The sequence below is a fragment of the Lynx canadensis genome, chromosome F2, assembly GCF_007474595.2.
Source record: "Lynx canadensis isolate LIC74 chromosome F2, mLynCan4.pri.v2, whole genome shotgun sequence".
In the NCBI taxonomy this organism is placed as follows: Eukaryota; Metazoa; Chordata; class Mammalia; order Carnivora; family Felidae; genus Lynx; species Lynx canadensis.
Window position 1 is genome coordinate 75,343,568 of NC_044320.2, and position 24,319 is coordinate 75,367,886.

General features: G+C 45.2%; 1 protein-coding gene across 1 annotated transcript in view; it reads right to left on the reverse strand.

Annotated features, from left to right (window-relative positions):
- Positions 1 to 7,184: 7,184 nt before the first annotated feature.
- Positions 7,185 to 24,319, reverse strand: part of XKR4 (XK related 4) — a 420,725-nt gene continuing 403,590 nt past the window's right edge. The window contains exon 3 of the mRNA XM_030304508.1: positions 7,185 to 9,258. Coding sequence (XP_030160368.1) covers positions 8,312 to 9,258 — 947 coding nt within the window. The 3' untranslated portion in view covers positions 7,185 to 8,311. The remainder of the gene's footprint in view (positions 9,259 to 24,319) is intronic.

The following is a 24,319-nucleotide window of genomic DNA, read 5'->3' on the forward strand; positions in this document are numbered from 1 at the left end:
GTTGTAGAACTCACTGATAAATGAATTAATTTGAAATAATGAAGAGTGTTGATCTGATACAACTCCATACCAGAATGCCACTAGAACAGTTAAATTAAATTAGCTCAAACGCCCAGCATCTCCATTTGTTAATATTTGTAGCACTTAACTGAAATAAGAATTTGATTAGTTCCATTTTAATGCAAATCAAGCCATAGAGAGAGGAGAGGGTCACCAGCTTAATTTGATAGATGGGAGTATAATAAAAACACGAAACCTTACATTTTCTGAAATTCTAATAACAGCGTTAGGTGACAGGCTTTAATAACAACACAAGAGAACATTTTGTGTTGGTACTGGACTGGTAATATTTGCACATCAAGTTGATTAATTAGTTTTGATGTTGATCTGTTTTATTATCAGGATCTTTGCTCTGCAAACATCCTATCAGTAACTATACTCTTCTTGGCTGGTGCAACGGCTGAAATAGCAATCGCGGTAATGGACTACTCTTGGTGTCATGAACCTAGAAATCCTACCTTAGACCTCCCACCATTATGAGGTCAACTGTTTTATTGATGCTTGATGGGACTCACCAAAGAATTCTTCGAATTATTCTGTGCTCATACAAATTAATATGTGTTTTCCCTTTCCTTAAAGAACAAATGGGTTTAGGCATTCCCTGACTGGAATTATTTCACTTACAGAAAGTTAGTTATGCAAGTTAATAGTTATCTTTAAACGATACACCCCTTACATCTGTGGAAAGCCAACCACTTGGCCATATTGCGGGGAGAGACTCAGTTTGGGTGCTGTGCCAGCACTGAGTATCCAAATGAGGTGAGTCTGGCCGTCCTGACCCGTGAATGTAATGTTGCTCTTCTGGGTGCAGGAAGTATGGCTTTCGACCAACCTCTCAGGTTGCAATAGCCGAGTTTTAGGCCTGGAAATTTGTTATTCTTAAAAAACTACTTTGCTGGAAACATGTCGTGTGCACTAAGGATGTTTCCTGAAGATTATTAGAAAAGTCTTCAGACATGTGAGAGGCATCCGAATGTCGTGCGTCTTTTCTTTAAATTTTATTGACTTGAGTGTTCTCTACACCCAACATGAGGCTCGAACTCACGACCCCGAGATCAAGAGTCAGATGCTCCACAGACTGAGCCAGGTCGGTGCCCCCGTCATGCCTCTCCTTTAAAGGAATTCGGATATGATTGTTTTGAGTCAAGTGCCATGTGCCAAAAAAGTGTTTCAACTTCTCTTTGCTGCGCTGTGACCTTGATTTAAAGACATCCAGTGTTGGAGAGGCACAAAAACCAATTATAAAATCACTTTTCTCTTTATAGATAGTCAGCCATTGTTGATTTAGCTTTATGTTGATATCGTTACCTTCTGTTTGTCACTGTGTGTGGCAGTTGTTTGTTGTGAGGCTTAACATCATATAATATGGAGGAATCTATGTGTCTTTATTGCTCTGGTGTAGAATGAAATGTAGATATTACCCAAAGAATCTGTGCAGTAGAGCAAAAAAAGAGTTAAAGTCAGAAGACTCCTATTCTGCTACTAACAACCAGAGCGTAAGCTGCTGGAATGTGAGACTCCTTCTGTACTTGGCTTAGCGATGCTCGTCCTGTGGAGCATGCTTATGGGACAGATAATTGAAGGAATCCTGATTACAAAAATCACCTGATCTCTTTGGACCTTGATTGTCTCATCTATAAAAGAAATGTATTGACACAACTCTTAGATCTCTTTTAGACACGATTTTCTACAAAAATTAGTGACTTCTAATTTAACATATCGTCAGAAAGATCTGCTTAAATCTTACCAAAGTAGGAAGAGAGAAGATTGTATTTTTCATACATTAAAGTCAGATTGATCACTGCGTCGTTTTCTAGAATAAACACCAAGATTGAGAAAATTTGGGGTTCTGGGGCGCCTGGGTGGCGCAGTCGGTTAAGCGTCCGACTTCAGCCAGGTCACGATCTCGCGGTCCGTGAGTTTGAGCCCCGCGTCAGGCTCTGGGCTGATGGCTCGGAGCCTGGAGCCTGTTTCCGATTCTGTGTCTCCCTCTCTCTCTGCCCCTCCCCCGTTCATGCTCTGTCTTTCTCTGTCCCAAAATAAATAAAAAATGTTGAGAAAATTTGGGGTTTATTACTGGCTACTTTTTTAGCATCGATTCCAACAACATCGCTTACGACTTAAAATACAATGTCATTGAATGGCTTTTGACTGTCTTCCTGTAGAACTCAGACAGGTTACATCAAAAGTGAGGAAGGAAAGGGCACATCAAGTATTTTACAATAAGCTCAACAAATAGTGGGTGAACATTTGCTTTATTCTTTACATCTAACCTTTCAATCCAAGGAAAGATTCCTCAATTTATATGATGGGTCAAGCCAATGGCATAATAGTGTCAAATTTTGGGAACTGCAAGGCATACAATGTAGAGGAAAATTATGGCAATGGGATAGAATTATGTCACTTCAAAGGTTTGTTGATCTGTCTTTCCTTCCTCCCTCTCTTCCTCTTTCCCTCCCTTCCTTCTTGCTCTCTTTCTTTCTCTCTCTGAGTGTCAGAGTAAGTACTGGGGTTTAGTTCTTTCTCGGATGACAGCATAGAATGACATGTATAGAATACAAGAGAAGAACTATCAGCTTAGCGTCTATTTATCTCCTCCTTAAGTGTACAGTAGGGCCATGGAAGAGGACAGTTGTCTAGAATGGAAGAATAGCACTTATCTATCTACCATTTTTATCTTTAACTTTTCATTTTGGAAGACCTCTTTGACTTCCAAATGAAACTTGCTCTGGGAAATTTCATCATCAGACCATGATTTTGTTACACCTGAAGGCTTACCAAATCAGAAGTAGATTTGGGTGGGAAAATGTTCCTTGGTCCTCTCAAAAAATCTGCAGTAGTTAAAAAGTGTTACGAGTCGCGTTCAATTCTCAGCTCCACGGCTTCCTAGCTGTGGGACCTTTGGCAATTTTAGTATCGCCGAGCTTAAGCTTTGTCATCTGTAAATGGTACTTAATTCACAGATAGTTGGGTGGATTAAGTGAAATCGCACAGGTAAAGCTCTTTAGCACAGCACTGGGTACACGGTAAGGTCCCCATCGTGGTAAGTTACCGTCAATATGGGGAACTGAGCTGCAAGAAAATCTAAGGGTAACAAAAATCACCGAAGCAAAAATTGGAGTTTGCCAAGTGTTTCTGACGTATTATGGTTAGGATACTATTTGTGTGAGTAAAATATTTTAGCAAAAACAATTGGACATTTCAGGGACATCCAACCATCCCTCACGGAGCAGAACATAGGCCACAACAGGTTGACTAAAGTTTTCCATTTCTGGATTCGACCGTGGCATGCGATATAAGAGAAGTCTGATTTCTTTTCTTATGGAGTCTAGAGAAAGAGCTACAGATGGATGATCAAACAACGTGATGCCTTAAACACTCAAGGGAGAGCTTCTGAACCCCTCATTTCTGTGGGCAAATGGCTGTTTGCCATTTCTTCCATTTTGGCTTTCCGCTGTGAGCGCAGCCTGTGTTCGAGCTAGCCTAATTGCTACAATTAACAAAATTAAATGGCTCATTGTGTTTTTATACAATTCCGCCCACATTCTGCGGAGTTTCGCTGTCGAATGAGTAATCCTGTTGAGACTGTTGATCACAGGCACACGCTAGTCTTCCTGTGTGCCCATTTCTAGGAGGGCGACTGGACAGGACATATGTGCCCAGAGAAAGCTCTACCGTGGACAGTGCAGCCCCTCTGAGTGAGCAGAGGAGACACAACCCAACGGCTGAGCTCACTTCATAGCCTGATACAGGTCAGGGCTGGAGACTCGGAAATGGACGTAAGGTGCTGGTGGGGGGGGGGGGTGGGCGCTAGAAGGGAATGGCCCATCCTTAGCCATGTTGGAATGCCCCAGCTTCAGATGGGGAAGAGGGGCGTTTTGAGTCACAAGCTGGCAGAAGCAACCGTTTTCAGGAGTGACACCGGATTGCTGAAGCTAAAGGGACGTGAGCTGATGTGCTTCCATCGCTGGATGTATAGAAACAACCACCTCAGTTCTGCTGTGCATTTCAACCATCCTTCAAGCTATACTTCTGAAAGACAGTCTGAGCTGTTTGTAAACAGGCTTTAAGGAATTCTCCTTAGAAACATAAAAATGCAGGCATATCATCCAAGCTTTATATAGAAACGGTGATGGCTAATGGCAGAGATGTAGGGGACTGCAGAGAAGCACATATGTAGTCTAGAAAATGGTTCATTAGGAAAAAAAAATGGATCCTCGTCTACACACCGGGGGAGAACTCGCTCCACTCAATGGCATTTGGCGCGTTTAAAGGCAAGCGTGCAATCTTGCACAATTCCTGGTGAGGACACAAGAGTTTTTCTTCGCTCAATTCAATCGGTTTGGAGAAAGGAACTTTGAGATGATTCAAAACTATTCTATTCAGCTGCTTAAAAGATGAAATCTTTCCGGAGTGAGACAGCTTATTCAAGCTGAAAGCATTAAATTGCACCTGGGTATTTCCCACAACATCACAAGGATGTTGACGTCTTATAGACAGGGACTGTCAGCTCGGGCCAAAAAGGAGAAGGAAAATATTTGGTCAGTGCTATCACGTCACTTATTCATAGAGCAAAAATAAATCGGGCATTTAGGAATTAAGCATATATACTTCATTATACTTTACTCTTCAGGTTATCTTTGTATTTTATATTGTGCTAATACTCGAATTGCATGTGCTTGCCAAGTCAGTAAGAGAATTTCTTTCATTGGTTGTGAGTAGTAACTGAGTGTCTGCAAAGTCAGTGTCACTGAACTAGCCGGTACATAGTTAAGTAGGACAGCGTCAACGGCTAAGGGAATTGAAGAGACAAGAGTCGTTATGGGGGACCAAACTGTGACTTACATGGAAAAAATTTGTTTTCTTCCACGCAAATACTTAAAAGTCTCAGTATGTGAAGCTACGTATGTTCTTTAATCTTACATGAGGTTTCATGTCGAAATGCTAACTTGAAAGTGAAAGAAAGGTATAACATTTTCTTTTAGAAAATTTTATGGTCCAGTGCAAAAAGGGAATGCTAAGCGCAGGACCCCTTCCCCGGCCAAGAATCCGAGTAGACTCAGGCACAGGAAGTCTGATCCCACAGAGAAAGAACCCAGCACTTCCAATCTGTACGCTAACCAGAGTATTGTTCTTTTTTGGATTCTCCAGTTACTGTCCATGGAGGGTTTCACGGCAGATTGAAAATGAAATCTTAGGAAGAACTAAAACACAAGCACAAAAATCCAACTTCGTTCCTTTGTACATTGACAATGTCTCTTTAATTCCTAATACTTTAAACTCTCTGTTATCTGTGTATCTAGCATCTAATAACAGTTCCTGTCACTGCACAGTCTGAGGGCCCTGCCGTGCTCTTCTCGATCATGGAAACAAGATTAAGTCATGATTTTCCTGGGAGGTTGAGGGTTTTGGTTCTTGTAATCTGAAGAAAGTTTGGAATTTGTGGTGGAGATGTCATTTACTTAGTAAGAATTTCTGACTAACTAAAACATCACACTCTTCGAGTATGTTGGACAACAGAGTATTTCCAGTATTTGGGAAATCACGGAAAGATGAAGATTTCTTATGCCCTCCTAAAACTGCTTTCTGACCTCCAGGACGAAGCACAGTACATCACTGTTGATTCACAAAGCACTCATTTTGACTCTTAATGTGGTAAAGGAGGGATCAAATTGAGAAATAACTCAGGACTTACATGACTGAGGAGTGGTGGGGTCTGCTGAGTTTGTGTTGATTGACGCTATAATTGTGATCTGTTATTTACTCGTGAAATCAAAGGTACAGTTCAGCTGAGCCATTCAGTTTCCAAAGATCATCACTTACAAGTCTTCTTGGAAATAACGAAGCTAATAACTCATGGTCCTGCACAAAGATGAAGAGTTTTTGCCAATGTAATCACGTTTTCCTTCCACGATGGGGGGCGCAATGTTTTCACCAGTCACTGACAAGAAGAGCGTCTTCCTGGGCCTTTGCTGGCGACCGGGTAAACTTTTCACATCCGGACAAAAGATCATTGTTTTTTAGTGGCAATCTTGCTTGGAGGATGAAATCATGGAGTACTAGGGAAGCACGTCAAGCGATAAAAAGTCATCTATTTTGAAAACATTGCTCTGGGGCTTTGTACCAAAAGAAGTCCTAGGTTGAGCGCTCTGCCATTTCCTGTGGATGTCACGGGGACAGCAGTCTCTGTAAGACCCACCCATTACAGGTGGTGGCTCTAGAACTTGACTATTTTAAGTGGATTGGACAGTCCAGATAACCGAGTAATGAAGTTAAACGGACTTTTCCCCTCTCTCTCTGTCTCTCTCTCTCTCTGTCTCTCTCTCTTTTTAGTGACTTGGACTAATATTTAATATATCACTTGGGTTAATATAAAACCAGGGAAGGAAGTTTAAGACATCTTCCACTGTGGTCAGGTTCGTGATAATGGATGGATGAAAGTAATCATTTACAGCTTTCACATCCTGGGAAACATTGGCCAGTCTTGACAAGCCCTTTCTAGGTAAGCTGATTCTCTCGTCACCTGATATTCTGATAGCACCCCTGGCCAGGTTCCTGGGGGCACCAACATTGCAAAGTAGGGTGATCTTCCAAGAGACAGGTGTTCTCAATCCGCTGAGGCAGGCTGATGGAATTTGTGGACCAGTTTCGGACATCCCAAGGAATGATGACGCTTAAAGTATTTTAAACGATTCCAGGTCTATAAAAAAAGTGATGATGCCTACATGTATACCCTATATTTTTTTATTACAAAAATATTGAAATAATCCATGAGTTATTCCACTCTGCACCAACTATAAAAAAATACTATCAAAGTTTGACCGGCACTTTTAATGCAACAAAAAGCACCATGACCGAGGACACTGGGAACAGAAAGCAGGGAACGTATACTTGCTGTACGGAGGTATTTAAAACCCAGAAGTTTGTTGTAAGAGTGCGACTTTATAAACGATTCAAATACAAATCTTAGCTGGATCGAGTGATAAGCCCTCAATCAGTTGGGAAGGGTTTTCTCGTAGCATGGTCACTGCATTCATTGTCTGCTCATACTTACTAAAAAGGGTCCCAAAGCCTCTAAAAGACACATCACTTTGACCTTGGATGGGGGGGGTGGGGGTGGGGAAAGTCTGTACACAGTGGGGAACTTGATGGTGCACTCTCACGTCCGCGTTTGGGAGGGGGGGGGCTCAGGCCACTCGTTCTCAGGTGTTTGGGACTTGCACGTCAGTCCTGTGGTTGGACGGTGTTTGGCACTAGGTGGGTGTGGCCCGGCACGTGCTCACACGGAGCCACGCTTTTCCGCGTCTTGTAACATCCGGGTCAGCCTGTCCCTCTTCTGCCCCTGCACTTACATGCCAGTGTGAGCCGCACAGGCCGGGAAATCTGACGCTCGTTTTTGCCTTGTTTTTCCCGTGCTTCCTCTTCAGGGATTTATTACACGTCTGCAACTGAATACTGACTCGCGATCACCGTTTCGTGTACCTCCCGAACTTCTCGAGCTCCTTGGCCTTGTCAAAAGCCACAGATGCGCTGCATAGGATTTCTGGCAGAAAGGATGTTCTCAACGGAAACTTGAAACGAAAAGACAAATCCCGAAATGTGTGGAAAACGAACCATTCCATTGATTCTAATACACATGTAAACAACAGTTGAGTTTGCTGTCCACTGGGTAGGATTTTCACACATGGTGTCAGTTTCCGAATGAGAATGGTCTATGAATTCTTTTCTAAGTGGTACTATTTGTGTTTTTTTCCTGGAGTCTTGAGGGGTATGTTCTCTCTCTCTCTCTCTCTCTCTCTCTCTTTGTTTTTATATTCAGAATCAGAGCTTTGCATCAAGAAAAATCACCTAAGCTGTTTTGACAGAGGACTGGTGCCGTGTGTGTATTAGCAGGTGTGTGCGTGTGTGTGTGTGTATGTGTGTGACTGAATAGATTTTTCTGCAAAGATCAGTTGACTCCATCAAAACACCCTATTGATTGGAGGCAACATTTTCCGTGATAATTGTACCCTCTGGTGGACACGCTGAGAGTGGACAGGAGGGCTGGTAGCAACGAGAAGTCCTCCTAAGCCGCCATGTTCCCTTCAGCTGCTGTTTGGAAAGGAGACCACAGCAGGGCAGCCAGCTGATGGGCGGTCACACTAAGCGCATTACAGCTCTCTGCCCTGGTCTAGGACGGAGTTTCATTATTGCCACGGCCCCGCTGTCACCCCTTCACCTGGAGGTTGTGGCCCCTCCAAAGCCTTCTATTTTATAAAGTGGTTTCATACTCCAGCCGCTCCTGAATAAGGGCATCATCTTTGTACTGCAGCCTTGGAGGAGACGGGGAACATTCAAAGGCTAAGATGGCCTTCCGGAGGCTTCGGTCCAAAACGTGTCTCTCCCACGCTGGGTACCTATTCCTGAACAGGTCAATTTTAATGACAGATTCTTCAATCCGTGGTGGGCGAGACGATGGAGTGGACGGGGCCGTGGGCCTCACCTGAAAGACAGGGACGCACCCGTCCCGCTCTGCAAATTTCTGGTCGCGGTCGCTGGCGACGCTGCGGTTGTTGGAGATGGACCGGAGCGTGCTCGTGGCCACCTCTGGAGGCAGAGTGAAGGCGGCGGCTGGGTCCTCACAAGCACAGCTTGGTGACTGCCCGAACCTGGGTCCGTTGGGGTGAAAGAAGGCATAATACATCAGCATAAAAACGACGCCAGTTAAAAAGCTGCTGAACACCACACACAGCGCCGGGATGGCAAACGCGTCTGCGATCTGGGGAGCCTTGTAGAGGTACCAGAGGGCACTCAAGGCTGTATTTTCCAAAAGAATCACAAAGTAGTAAATGAAGAGCCTACAGCGAGTCCTGCCTTCCTTGACGTTGAACCAGCTGAAAATGTAGATGATCCCCACCACCATGTCGAACACAATCTCTTCCCATTTGGTGATACAGAATTCTGTCTCACAGTGTACGATCCAGAAGGTCATGATGCACCAGTGGAGGACGATGAAGATCCCGAAGTAGAGCTGGAAAACCGAGGCGAAGAGGGCGAAAGTGATGACTCTGGCGGCAATGGTGAAGAAATGCCAGCAGAACTGGATGACGACGGCCATGTAGCTGATGGGCTTCTTGTCGTCTCGAGAGTCCCGGAGGGCCTTCTGGTAAGAGGCCAGGGCCCAAGCCAAAGACACGAGGGAGGCCGCCGCAGTGAAACCTACGAAGGCAAAAGGGAAGACATTCTGTCAAAAGTGAGATGCAGTGCTGTCCCCTGAAGATGTCACGTGGAGCTGGGAGCTCGGGACAGGCTAACCGTGACATCAGCAAAGCGGTCCGTTTCTCTGAGGTTCGGTTGGGCTAAACGCTCACGGGGGCCCTACTGTGTGTCTTCGGTGGGCCCCAGTCGTACGGAGAAGTCATGCAGTACAAAGGGAATGCTACTCAAAACCAGAGAGGGGTGTGGGATCTGGAAATGGGATGGCGGGGTGGGGGTAACTTTCCGTGTGCTGGAAATAAACTAAGGAGGTCGTTTTGTGCGGTGGGAAAATAAACACGGACTGGGGAGGCTGACAGAACTGGGCTGCTGTTTCAACTCTGTATGACTCTGGACAATCACTTCAACTGGCCTCCTCATCTGCAAAGTGGGTGATCTCCAAGGCTCCAGGCGGCTTTGAGATTCTGTGGATGAAAGGGATAAATAATCACCAGAAACTGGGGGGCGGGGAGGGGGGGAGACAGCCGGTTTCCCTTCCTGCTTCTGAACAAGAATGAAGGCACTTCACTCGCAAAAGAAAGTCCACTCTTTCTTACAAATAGGAGTCCATAAAACCTTCTTGGCAATGTTTCCTGTGGCCCCTGGTATGCAGTTTGTCCTAACAGAACCCAAATGTAATTCTCCCCGTAGCTTCTGTCTGTTCCTACTGCCCTTCCCTTAGAAGAAGACGTTTCCCTTAGAAGAAAGATGGTTTATTCTTTCATAAAGATGGGACAGAAATCACCTCAACTCCTTCTCCTATCATTTTATGGACCCCCTTTGGTTAGTACGCTCTCCAAAAGTGTGTCTGCAAGTTTCTAAAATGACTTGTATTATTTCCCTCCACTTTTGCTGCTTCTCCTGTGTCTGAAGCGTCACCCGAATGGTCCAGACATGGACAGAGCTCACCGGGAAAGGCAGTGGCCTCCTTCAGGAGAGAGCCCTTTGGGGGAATTCACTTGGCCACTGAAATGTTAGTCAGTCTGCAGACTACTCAACAAACTGTCACAAGACTTCCAGCGGCCACTTCTCATATCCAGCCCCAATCAAGTTAGCAGAATGCCCAGATGTGCCACCCAGTCCTGAGTTTTGGTTTTCTGGTTCTGGCCAGCACAAAACACCTTCCATTACCATAACTCTTGGGCAGGTATGGCAATACTTTAGGTCAGTTCAAGGCCAGTACGCAAAGGAGGTTTTAATAATACAATTTCTTTTCTTTGTGTTAAAAAAAATTTTTTTTTTGCTGCTTTCTTTTTTTCTTGGTTGTTCGGTTTTTTAAATGATAATATAATTTCTATGAGGTAGAAAACACCTACACCAATTGTAAAGCAAATTTGGAAGTGAAAAGAGAGGGTAGGAAGAAACGTTAGAGAAAGAAGAAGGTGCGACAACGGGAAGTAAAAGGTCGTGGAATGACGACTTTGGGAAGGACACCCTTACTTTCAGTTGAGGACTGAAAACCAAAAGGGTTGTGCCATTTTAATGCCAACCCCTTTGAGGGGCATAGAAGCGGCTCACGACCTCGCTCCTTATCTGCACCATTTGCCATGGTACGGATTGTTCTGGAGAGTATTCCTCGTGCGTGTACGCCGCGCCCCAGGGCAGGGGCAACACCGGAAAGGTCCTTTCTTTTTCACACCCCGCGCTCGCGCACAGTGCCACCTTCAGGAAGACGGCCACATTGTCGGGCAGGTGGATAAAGCGCGAGGCGACTCGGGGAGTCAGAACCATCTGGGTTACCACTTTTCACAGGCGTTCTTAAAGGCTGTTTTACAAAGAAGTGATAAATAGTAAAAAAAAAAAACACAAACAAAAACCACACCTTACGTACGCCGCATCGTAAAATCATCCGTTGGCAGATGTAAACCAATTGGAAAACGGACTCAGTCCAAATTCCCCGGGAATCTTCACCCCTTTTATTCCACGTCCCAAGAAAGCAATCCAGCCTGCTTCAGGACACTCCAGGAATGTGTTAAGGCAATATTCTGGCAGTAGAAAAGTAAGTTCCTCTCAGCTTTGCTCTCAGCGTATCTTACGATTTAAGACGTAAACTTTTTGCCTATAGCGGAGGCCAATTTCGTGCCCATTTTTGACCGCTCCCTTCGTGAATTCTCTGCTTTAGCAACAATTAGAATTTCCCTGGTTCATTTGAGGTTTTTTTTTTTTTTTTCCTTCTGCTTAGCAGTGAATTTCTATAAGACAAATAATAGGCCTGAACGGAAGATATGGGGCAACCTCAGAGTTATTCCTTATTACAAATTCACACCCCCATGAAGTGCTTAACGGAAGAATTGCAAAAATAAGAATAGTACGTTGAACACCTATATACTCTTTGCCAGGATTGTCATATGGCTTCCTTTGCTTTGTCACTGCCCACCCCCACCCCTCTTTTTCTCTCTGAACCATTTGAGAGTGAATTGCGTGCATCTAGGCTGCTGTGGTCTGAATGTTTGTGTGCTCCCACGTCCCCCTCCCCATTCATGCGTTGAACCCCTAACCCTTAAAGATGATGGTATTAGTAGGAGGGGCCTTTGGGAGGTGCATAAATTGTGAGGGTGGGGCTGTCATGGATGGGATTTGTGCCTTATAAAAGAGGCCCCAGAATGCTCCCTAAATCCCTTCTGCCACCTAAGAATACAATGAGAAGTCTTCAACTCAGAAGACAGCTCTCACCAGACCATGCTGGCCATGATCTTGGACTTCTAGCTTCCGGAACTGTGGGCAATACATTTCTGCTGTTTATAAACTACCCAGCCTGTAGTATTTTGTTACAGCGGCCCCAAAGGACTCAGACAATGGCCCTTTACCCTGTTTCCTATGAATAGGGGTCTTCTTTTAGATAACCAAGTACATTTGTCAACGTTAGTGAATTTAACATTGATACTATACTTTTTTTTTCTAATCCACTATCAGTATTCTAATTTCATCAGTTGACTTGAACAACGCCCATCGTAGGATTTTTCCCTGTGGTACAGAATTGAGTCTGGAATCAGAGATTGCGTTTAGTTGTGTCATCAACTTAGTTTTCTTTAATCAGGCATATTTCCACCGACTTTCTTTGCCTTTTTGACATTGGCATTGTTTTGGAGGCACAGTACCTAAAAGAAAAGAGTGTGCCTTGTTTTGGGTTTGTCTGTTTCCTCACAGTTACTTTCAGGTTAGGCCTCCCGAGCCAGAATATTACATAAGTGACACTGAACAATAATTCTCCCCCGACACCATTAAGATATTAAAATATAAGGATTCCTTCAGTAGTCCCAAGAAGCATGTAAAGTGTCCGTCAGCATTTTCTTTGAAAGTAATGAATAGCATATCAGTTATAAAACCTCACTCTGAAATCAAACTCTCAAAAACAGAGGACTCAGTGGGATTATATTATTTATTAAAATGTTAAAATAGGTGATGAGACCTCAGAGCTTGTCTACTGCAATGATCTATCTTATAGAAGCGAAACCGTTTCCCTCGGTGAAGTTACACGATTTGTCTTCCCTCGTTCCTTCCCCACGCTGGTTTCTGATGAAAATTATCCTTCTGCCCCAAAGCAAACCCCCTGCGTCCTGGAGAAAGGACCCTCTCAGTTATGCCCTGTCTCTGTATTCCAGCCCTGTGTCTTCAGGAGCACAGGATCCCCAGGGATCACAAACAAATGACAGGCCCCCTTTAACCTCAAGAATCGCTCTTCACTTGATTGAATCTCTTCTTTTTTTTTATTCCACACCCTTTCCCATTTTCCCTTCTATTCCTCGTTTCTTGTTTCTCCATTTTTATTGGCTCCTCCTTGAGATACTGGCACGGGCTGGGATGCTGGCCCTGGGCCTCCTCCTTCTCAGCCCCTCCCTGAGAGACTCCACACCTCCTGAGTTTCCCAGTTCTCAGCAAACCCATCCCTGAACCAGACGTCTCTAGCCCCAGAGCCGTGTGTCTCATTATCTACCCGAGCACCCCCAGGCCTACAGTCTCCGTGTTCCAGGTCCACAGGACCGGACACCTGGAAGGATTCTGGCTGTAGATGACAGTGTTTGCTTTCTCGTGGAAAGAACACAATTCTTCTTCGTCTATGCTCCCTGTGGTTGGTATAGCGCCCTTCTCAGAATGCGAGAGGACGTAAATTTCCGGAGAGGCAGCCACAGTTCTAAGAAGGTGATTTTGTATGCAGCTTGCCTGAGAAATACCATATTGCCAAGCCATTGGAATCCAAGAGTTCACAACCTGTGCCCTTTGGGTGTGTTGAATCTGAAGGGATCCAGGATAAACCACCCTGGCATAACAGTTATTTAAGCTGAAGGCATTTGAGTTCCTGGAATCTCCCCCACTTTTGAGAAGGCATTTGTTCTCCCCGAAGTATCCCTCTGCCCCTCCCCATTCCCTACTAAGGTATATAAACTCCAGGGTGCCTGGGTGGCCCAGTCGGGGCTCTTGATTTTTGCTCAGTTCGTGATGTCATGGTTCAGGAGTTTGAGCGTCACATGGGGCTCTGCACTGACTGCGGAACCCGCTTGGGATCCTCTCTCTCCCTCTCTCTCCCTCTCTCTCTGTCCCTTCCCCTGCTTGTTCTCTCTCTCTCTCTCTCTCAAAAATAAACTTAAAAACAAAGATACATAAACTCCAAATTCTAATGACCTCCTTAAGTCACGTTTCCTTGTGAAAACCTGTGTGCACACACAAGATGACATACATGTCTTACATCTTTACACACGTGATTACACATGTAATTAAATTTGCATTTTGTCTTGCTAATCTGCCAATGTAATTTTCAGGCCCTCAAACAAAGACCTAAGAGGGTAGAGGAGAAGTTCGCCTTCCAGAAAACCTCTGCCCGCCGGATTGATTCTGGTTGACCCCACGTGTTTTTGTTTTCTCACTGCAGCCCAAACAACTGATCTGACTTTGACTAAAAGGGTTTAATGATCATAAAGTTAGTGTGACAGTTTATTCCATCATTTTGAGCTGAATGTGTATATTTGGATAAGATGTGGCGAGGGGGACGTAACACCTTTGGAACTGTAACCGGAGAATTTTTATTTTAAAACCTCTAAATGGGGTGGGGGTTCTAGCTTCTTCTTTCTTTTTCTTTCTTTCTTTTTCTTTCTTTCTTCTTTCTTTCTTTCTTTCTTTCTTTCTTTCTTTCTTTCTTCTTTCTTTCTTTTTCTCTTTCTTTCTTTCTTTCTTTCTTTCTTTCTTTCCTAGTTAGTTAACATTCTAGCTTCTGAGATCCGTGCACTTGAATTGCCACATACATTGCTTAGCCACTCAGACTAGTGTTTCAGAGGAAGTCTTAGATGCTTCCCCATTTTGAATAAAGATTTTTCTCAGAATAAGGGTTTTGAGTCTGATACTGTCTCGTCGGCTAATTAGCATTTCAAAGGGAATGGATAGGACTCGATACTGGGCTGTCCAAGTGAACAACAGTTTTGACTTTCTTCTTTCTTTTCTCTTTGCTTTTTACGGATGTCCTTTCCCCTGATGGTGTTTCCGTGTCTCTTTTGTGTCTTTGTCTTCCTTCTTTTTCTTCGCCTTCTGTCAGTCTGTCCTTCACCCCCGCTTTGCGTCTGTTCTGTCCTTCTTCCGTCTTTTTGCCCATTTCCTGCTCCCATCCAACATGACATGGAGTTGAATTATTTTTTAAAATGTAATTGTATTCATGAAATAATGTTTGGGGTTGCCCAAATGTAGCCTCCCAACTGTTCTGAAAACTCAAAATAAATTCAGAATAAGAAAGGACCGCTCTGAATCCTGTGGCTTGGCTCCAAACCCAGATTTGCTTTCAAGGAGTTCCCACTGAAAGGATTCGTCACTGCTAACCTCTGTTTTTGTTTTTTGTTCGTTTGTTTGTTTTTATTACAAGTAACTTGCTTTCCTATAATCTTCCTCTAAGTAGGACCTAAATGCAATCTTAATGACAGAAGTAGAAAATCTGTATATTTTATTTAGGATAAAATAACAGGTTGGAGTTTGGTTGGTAGGGGGTGGGGAGGGGGGGCGGTTGTGGGCAAAAGCTCTATCATCTCAATTTAAACATTTCCTTTCAGAAAGAATGGAAAGAATGGGGCTGGCATGGAATATAAGACCCTTGGGAATATTATTATGCAAAAAGCCATTTTGATTTGGGGACCTCTAGACTAGGAAGGGGCTACTTCTGGCCCCCAGCTGTAAATTCGTTCTCTCTACAAACATGTTTTCATATCAAGTGTCCCGTCCTCTTCCTTCAGAGCATGTATCCTGGTCTAAAATTGTGTTTGATTTTGTGTTTTAATTTATTTAATTTTAATGTCAATTGTTTAATTTTGATTTAATTTAATTATTCAGTGTTATTTTTTTTTAATTATTTTTTTTAATGTTTTTATTTATTTTTGAGACAGAGAGAGACCGAGTATGAGCAGGGGAGGGACAGAGAGAGAGAGGAAGACACAGAATCCGAAGCAGGCTCCAGGCCCCGAGCTGTCAGCACAGAGCCCGACGCGGGGCTCAAACTCACAGACTGTGAGATCATGACCTGAGCTGAAGTTGGATGCTTAACCGACTGAGCCACCCAGGCACCCCAATTGTTTAGTGTTATTATTAACACTAGAGTGGACTTTTAGGTAAGGATAAGTATCTGTCTTCTTTACCTTCCTGTCCTCTATGGGCCTTGGATGGGTTGTGGCATATGTTGAGAATTGGCACTTGGAAAGGCGCCTGGGTGGCTCAGTCAGTTGAGCATCTGACTCTTGATTTCGGCTCAGGTCATGATCCCAGGGTCATGGGATCGAGCCCCACGTTGGGCTCCAGAAGCGATTCTCTCACTCTCCCCCTACCCCTCTCCCCTGCTTGTGCTCTCTCTCAATTGGAAAAAAAAAAACCACGAATAAAATTAAAAAAAGAATTGGCAGTTAGAGGGAAAGAAAGGCAGAAGAATTCATAGAAAGGAAGGAGAGAGCAAGAGAGAGGAAGAAATAGGAAGAAGGAATATTTCAAATATAAAGTTGGAACCACAGAGAGACTGAAATATTCAAAACATGTGCACAATTCTTCACGGCTCTCCTATTCTGCTGCTTTGCAATTTCAGTCTGAGCTGCAAATGGCAAAACAGTGTGAAATAAAGTCTGTGCTCCTGTCGTGTCGTTTGTGGCCTGGGTGTGAACAATTCTTGGAAATCCCCAGAGAACGCTTCGTAGGATTTATAGCCTAATTCCCCAGATGTAGGAGGTTCAGGGAATTGAACCAAGGGCTCTAATTCTTTGCTTCTTCGACAATCATAATGAGCCTGTCTCTTTCCTCCTTCTTAGGGAGGGCAACCACAGCCCTTCCCCTGCAACAGGCCAGCCGAAGCTTACCGTCTCAGGGAAACACCTGGCCGGTGGCCCGTGTTTACATCCAAACTGCATTTTTAACTTGACACATTCATTATTAGGTGAAATTTCAAGCATTTGCAAAAACAGAAGAAATAATACAACGGGTGTCCCCTTCCTGCAGCGTCAGTGAACGGGCGCTTAGTGATTCTGGAATCCATCACGAGGGAAGACGACTTGGGCCAGCAAAGACGCCCGCCTCTGGATGTCTCCTTGGGTCCACTCCTTGCCGAATCGGAATCTTCCTGCATTTGCCCTTTCCTGAATTCGCATTTCCCTCTCCTGACCGAGACAGCAGGGCTGTGCCGGAAGCGAACTCACTGATCACTGAGGTTTTACCAACACGTTTTGCGAAAGCCTGACCCGGGAGCTCTCACAGCCCCTTGACCTCATCTTGTTCCTGCCTCTCTGCACTTTGGACGCACTGCCTGCCCCGTCTGCCTTCCTCAGCTGCTAAGACTGCATTTTCTTCCTGCAGATGGGAAATGCTGGGCTCACCCTTGAAAGGCCACTTCTTTCCAGTGCATCCCTGCTCCTCTTGGTAAGCATCTTTCCTTAGGGAAGTCTTTCCTAGCCTCCGTCCCAAATCCCGTCCCTTGTTGTAAGTGCCCACGGCACCTTGCGTTGGTTCTTAACGCCACACCTTGGCACCCTTGCTGTTGTTACACATCCGTGTGGGTGATGATGTACATGTCTCCCCAAAGGGCCGGTCTGTATCCTGTGGCTGACTGCTGGGGCCCTGACATCGGTCACTCTCTTGTGTATTGATTTCTGAAGGCAGTACATTTGTCACCCAGTCGCTGCTCTCATATTGTCTCTCTCTCTGCCCACTATCTTGATTGCACACATCTTTTTAAAAAAAGTGTTTGTTTATTTATTTATTTAGAGGGAGCACGAGCAGGGGAGGAGCAGAGAGAGAGAAGGAGAGAGAGAGAATCCCAAGCAGGCTCTGAGGCATCAGTGCAGAACTCGATCTCTCGGACCATAAGATCATGACCTGAGCCGAATTCAAGAGCCAGACGCTTAACCGACCGAGCCACCCAGGCACCCCTCGATTGCACACATCTTGACTTCCCTTCCTTACACCCCATTCCTTCATCCTGTCAATTTAAACATTTTTGTTGGAAATTTAAAATATTCCCTGACCGATAGTTTGGGAACAGATGATTTACGTCACAGCCTTTCCCAGCTGTGAAGGTGAGATTACCGTTCAACCCTTCGTACCGTATTCTGTCTTATCATCACAGACAAGATAGCTTTTTCTCCTAAAAGTATAGTCCCTCAACAGACAAGACATTGAATTTTAGATGACAATATAATGTTGACAATATAAGAAACTTAAGGTTTCTTTAGTGCATTTGAGGCTCATAATCACAGACAAATAAGAGAGGAGGTATATGGGTCCGTGCTATATGCACTGTGATGTGCTGGGTACCCATGTCCTTTGTCCAATCTAAAGTTCGTGATGACACTCTGAGGCAAGCACTGTTTAACAGAGACACAAAGAAAGGTTAAGTAATGTGCCCGAGCTCATGTAATTAGCGAGAAGGGCAGGTGTCAGAATTCACAGATTCCAAACTCCGTCCACCATGACCATAGACTGGTATGGCTATCGGCAACAGGGTCATGAGGCATGGGCACGTGCAGGGAGATCTCAGGTCCCTCACAGTCCAAGCTCATGGGACAATAACACGGAGAAATGTAGATGACTCTGGAACATGCCACCTCTTCAGGCATCTGGCTCTTTCTTTCGCATGATTAGAACTGGTCTCTTAGTTCCAGATACAAAAGCAGTAGATCTTGGCTGGATGCATATCGGATTGACCTGGTTGAAAGAATGTAATAATTGAAAAAAACGTAAGGCCCTCTGTGCTGTGATCTTTGGTGAGAGCAGTGAAGGTAAAGAAAGTAACACTAGCTCCAATGGGTCTCGGACGTTCTAAATCTTCCTGCACTGAAACGATTTATCTCTGTCTTCAACCTTGTAATAGCTCTGATTAAAAAGATTTAAGTGCTTAATATGTTTAGTTTTGGTAGGGATACGCACACTTCTCGTAATCCATTCTGAGGATTTCAACTTCTTTGCAAGGCAAATTGTAAGGCTGTGTGAAGGCGTTGATAAGGGAAACGCTGAACTGAAATTTTTAGAAAGCGTTTTAATATGAAAGGAGTCGAAGAAGGTTGTTGAGAGAAACAAAGTGTCTTCACAAACGTGGAAAGTTATTTCCTTCTGATTGGAGAAGATTGTAGATGATCTCACAAAGATACATCTATCTTATAATTTTGAAGTTTATTATCTTTAGATTTTTATTAGAATTTCCCAAGGAGACAAACATTTTGAATGGGGGAATGTGAAAACATATCATGCTTATATGTAGCGAAAAAACCCTGTAAATAGGAGAAGGCAAGAAGTCACCGTTCTCAGTACAATGTTACAAATTGCGTGATTAAATTCATATTGAAAAAATGATGATAGAAATTATTACTCAAAAGGCATAAAATAAGTAACCTGAGCTGTTCAAGAAGATTGAATTTTTCTTTTCTTTTTTTTTTTAATATTTAATGGTTATTTTTGAGAGAGAGAGCATGTGTGTGAGTGGGGGAGGGGCAGGGAGCAAGGGAGACGAGAATCCAAAGAGGGCTCTGAGCTGCCACTGAAAAGCCCGATGTGGGGCTCGAGCCCATGAACCGCGAGATCATGACCTGAGCCTAAGTTGGACGCTCAACCGACTGAGCCACCCAGGGGCCTTTGAAATTTTCTTTAGAGTTAGTTTACTTTCTATCCGTTTAAAATGTTCTTTTCTTTTTTTTAATTTTTTTAAACATATATTCATTTTTGAGAGACAGAGAGAGAAAGAGCATGAGTGGAGAAGGGGCAGAGAGAGAGGGAGACACAGAATGTGAAGCAGCCTCCAGGCTTCGGGCTGTCAGCACGGAGCCCGACACGGGGCTCGAACCCACGAAATGTGAGATCATGACCTGAGCCGAAGTCGGACACTCAACCGACTGAGCCACCCAGGCGCCCCCACCTTGAAAATGTTCTTAACCCTCACGCTATTTTTTCTTAAAGTTTTTCTCCTCTGGAGGCTAGGGGGTGAAGTGGGGCAAAATGAAGAGAAACAAAGAGGGAAACAGGGATGGAGACAGACAGAGGCTGCGTCCTCCCCTCACCCACCACAGAGGGACATGCTGTCAACAGCAAGACTAAAATAATGATTTAAAAAATCCCAACACATATCAATCACTGCTGTGTGGCCCTTTCACATTTATTATCTTATTTATTTGTCACAGCATCACTTCTTTGATGTAAGCGATTCTGCCCATTTTACAGAGGGGGAAACGGAGGCTCGGGGGTGAAATAATCTTCCCTGGGGGAGTGGCAAACTTTTCCGGTAGAAGGCCAGATCGTCTGTATTTTGGGCCTTGCGGGCCACAAGGGTCCCTCCCCGTCACTAGCATTCAGCTTTGCCGTCGTGGCGAGACAGCCGCCACAGACAATACTTCAACACATGGGAAACTGGGCAGTAGACTGAATTTGGCCCGCTGGCCTTAGTTTCCTGGCGGCCCTGCTAACCCATGGGCACATTTTTAACAAGCAGCGGAATTAAGATTTACACCCACATTTATCTGACTTTAAATCCTTTTCCCTTTTCCCTACTGTCCGTGGGAGAGTGACAGTCCGGGTCCCCCCGGGGGTTTATAATCACGTGTTAGCTCTGACGAGAACTACGGGCTGGTCCCCCACATTTATAGTTATTCGTGCTCAGAGGACTTGGAAGGGGCCCAGAAGATGGGAACTGGTGACACAAAGTGCCAGGCACTGAGGAAGACAGCGGTGAGGATGGGGGAAATGATATCTGGTAGCCTTGTGACTTTGGGCGAGTCCCTTGGTTTTATGTATTCTTCCCATGGTTGAGCAAGGATCAACGAAATCATGGCCGCTAGAGCATTTTGCGAGCAGAAAACTTACTATACAGATATGATTAGCCATTCCAGATTCTAGCTTTCCTCCTAATTTTACTCCCTTCTTCCCATCCCCCCTCCCTGTGCCCGGGAGCCCTTCTACGTCTGGATGTAGAGGAAGTTTTACTGGAGGAGGTTGGCTTTACCAGAATCACAGGACAGAGAAAGAACAGGATAAGAGGCACAATCTACAGCCTAGGGAAAAAGGTTTTTTCTCTTTGCACATATTAAATAATTTTTTGGCGGGAGGCTACGACTGACTAAAAATCACTTTGAAACCGGAAGAAAAAAATAATTGGTTATTATTTACCTAGGTGAAATATGGGGTTCATTTTACTTGGACTCAAGGCTGCCGAAGTAAAGGCCACCCTCTCGGAAGGAAGGAGGGGACGCAGAAGAAATGGTTTCAGGGTTTGTAGGAAAGTCTGAGGCAGGGACAAGTGTTATTGGCTCAGTCTTGGGAAAGCCTAGGTCACGGGGACCGTGCTGGCCCGAAGGATTTGCTTGAATTGTATGCAAGAAAGGATGGTTCCCAGATGGATGGGATGGCTTGGCCCAGGGCACAGGCCTCCGGGAACCCCAGGACCTCTGGGCACTGGGTGGGTTGCTCCTAGGCTGGAGGGGAGATGGTAGAGATAAGGGAGGGGGCAGGGAAAGGGGGCCATCAGTTGCAGAAAGAAAGGGACGGACAGGAGATGGTTGCCCCCAAACCATGTTGAGGTCCTTGGGGGAGGGCAACACACACTTCGTTTATCTGCTTTTGATCATTCATTTTTCTTGCTTTCACGACTCCATTTCGGCAGAAACGGATGTACTTTAAAAATACCTTGCTTTTTTTCTTATTTAATTTTTTTTTTTTTAACAGGATGTAGCTCTCTCTAAGGCTTTCCAGTGTCTAATTGCTTCCCTGGCCTGCAGGGTTCACAGAGAGCAGAAGAGGCCATTTTGGGGGGGCGTGGAGGGGCGGGGGGCGGGAACAGCCCAGCTTCTGCCCTGCTTTCCAGTGACTTGCCCTTTGGGTCGCCTCATTTTTACTCCGTCAGTAAAAAGGACGTGGCTTGCGGCTGGGACCATTTAATAATGCAGCAATAAACTGTGCTTTCGAGCCCCGAAATGCTTTTCTAGGTGATTTACAAAAAATGACTCAATACCCCGAGGACACGGATTTGTAGCACTATCTGTTCTTCCGGTCGGGCTGGCTCAGAGAAAGCTCTCCCCGCCGGGATCCCCAAGGGTTCACAAATGGCTCATGCCAGGGAGCCGGGGGTTCAGCCTTCCCAGCCACCCTCCCCCAGCCCCTCCTTTCTCCTCTCCTCTGGAGGGGCGGGGGTGTCATTTGGTGAGACACTCTTGGGAGAGGAGAGATGAGAAGAAAGGCTGGAGAGCTTGCAATAGGACGATGAAGATTGCCCTGGAGAGGATTTCCAGCAGGTGCCAGGGGACATGCCCAGGAGGCCAGGGGGGCCTGAGGGGCTGTGGGCTCCTGGACTCCCGAACTCCTACCTGCCACTCCCCGAGTTTAGGCCCCTGCCCGCCTGGCCTCCCAGCCGGCCTGGTCTGCAGCTCCCCGCTCCCGGGGCTTTTTCACCTTGTGAGTCAAGTGAACTGGCCACAGCCACCTCTGATCGAGTCTCTTCCCCGCCGACCATCCTTCCAAGCAAAATTTCCAACGCTCTCTGGTTGGTCCTCCCTCACTTCCTGCCTCACTGGCCCAGACCCTTCCTCTCTCTTGCCTGGGCCTCTCAGTCCCCTCCCCCAGCGCCCCCTGGAGAACTCCCGCATCCCAGACCCCAGCTCAAGGGTTCCTGGAAGGAAAGCCTGCCTGGTTGCTCCCTTCGCCTGATCACTGCCTTCCCCCTGCATCCGTCACCGCCAGGGGACCTGCCAATATCCCAAGGCCCTCGTCCACACCCCTCACATGTAAGACACACAAAGCGGTGCCATTCTGCCCGCAGCATATGCGTGCTTTTTAATGACTTGCAAATAGACTCAACTCTTAACTCCCTGGACTGTGGCTAGCAGTAGGGGCCAGTGGCTTTGAAAGTGCTTTGTAGGGGCGCCTGGGTGGCTCAGTCGGTTAAGCATCCGACTTCCGCTCAGGTCATGATCTCATGGTTCATGGGTTCGAGCCCCGTGTTGGGCTCTGGGCTGACAGCTCAGAGCCTGGAGCCTGCTTCAGATTCTACGTCTCCTTCTCCCTCTCTCTCTGCCCCTGCCCGACTCATGCTCTGTCTGTCTGTCTCTGTCTTTCAAAAGTAATCAACATTTTAAAAAAATTAAAAAAAAAGTGCTTCGTAATCTTTAAAGATTACTGAGGAACATTGTGAACATTTTAACACATCTCTGGATAGACTACCAGACCTGACAGGCTAGATCCTTGTGATCTAAGCGTCCTAGATGACAAAATGTCTTGTGCTTTGTGAGTCCACAGAAACTTGTGAGTGACGACCAGCTTCCAGGTCCCCTGTGCAGGGGTACTGAGACCAGTTGAAACATCTTTTCTAGTATCATCCTATTTTAGAAATACATAAGCCCCTCAACAGCTCAGACACGCTAGTTTTATATGTAGCCTGTGTGACTGATGATGGCAAGGTTCCTCACAACACCCGCTCCTAAGAATAGAGGGAGTCGCCTCTTAGCTGAACTGTCAGAGTCTGAGGTGATCTCCCAGTTACTGTGTGTTTGAAGCACAAAATTCCGTTTGGGAAGATGCGTTTGCTTGAAATTACCTACGTCACTGCCGCATCGTAGAGACTAACGGAATCAGTAAAAAGAAACAAAAAAAAAATGAAAAGAAAAAAGAGAAAAAAGAGGTGAAGACATTTAACTCAATTTAAGGGTTATTCCTGGAAGTATGAGCTCACATGTAAGTTTCGCTCTGACAGGTTTAGGACACGCGACCCCAAAATACGGCACCTTGATGTAGTATGCATTTCAAGCTGAAGGACTCTGAGAAGTAGCAGATACGGAAAGGATTTTTCTGGCTTTGCCCTGAAGCTGGTCATAAGACTTTTATGTGAGAGGTGTCCTCCCTGTACCCGGAAAAAAGGAGCCTCCTTACCACTGAAGATGGTAAGGACCCCAGAGGAATCTTGAACACACAGGCCTCCTAAGCTTCCCTCAGTTTACAACAGATCCCTAGCTCATGCCTCCTGGGTCCTTGTCACGTTTTCCCCATGGCTTCCTCATCTTCATTAAACATCATATAAAAATGCTCAGGTTTATGGGAATGCAAGCTGGTGCAGCCACTCTGGAAAACAGTATGGAGGTTCCTCAAAAAACTAAAAATAGAACTACCTTACGACCCAGCAATTGCACCACTAGGTATTCATCTAAGGGATACAGGTGTGCTGTTTCGAAGGGACACAGGTACCCCCATGTTTATAGCAGCACGATCAACAATAGCCAAAGTATGGAAAGAGCCCAGATGTCCATCGATGGATGAATGGATAAAGAAGATGTGGTGTATATATACAATGGAGTATTACTTGGCAATCAAAAAGAATGAAATCTGGCCATTTGCAACGACGTGGATGGAACTGGAGGGTGTTATGCTAAGTGAAATTAGTCAGAGAAAGACAACAAGCATATGACTTCACTCATACGAGGACTTTAAGAGACAAAACAGATGAACATAAGGGAAGGAAAGCTAAAATAATATAAAAACAGGGAGGGGGACAAAACCGAAAAGACTCATAAATACAGAGACCAAACTGAGGGTTATGGGAGGGGTT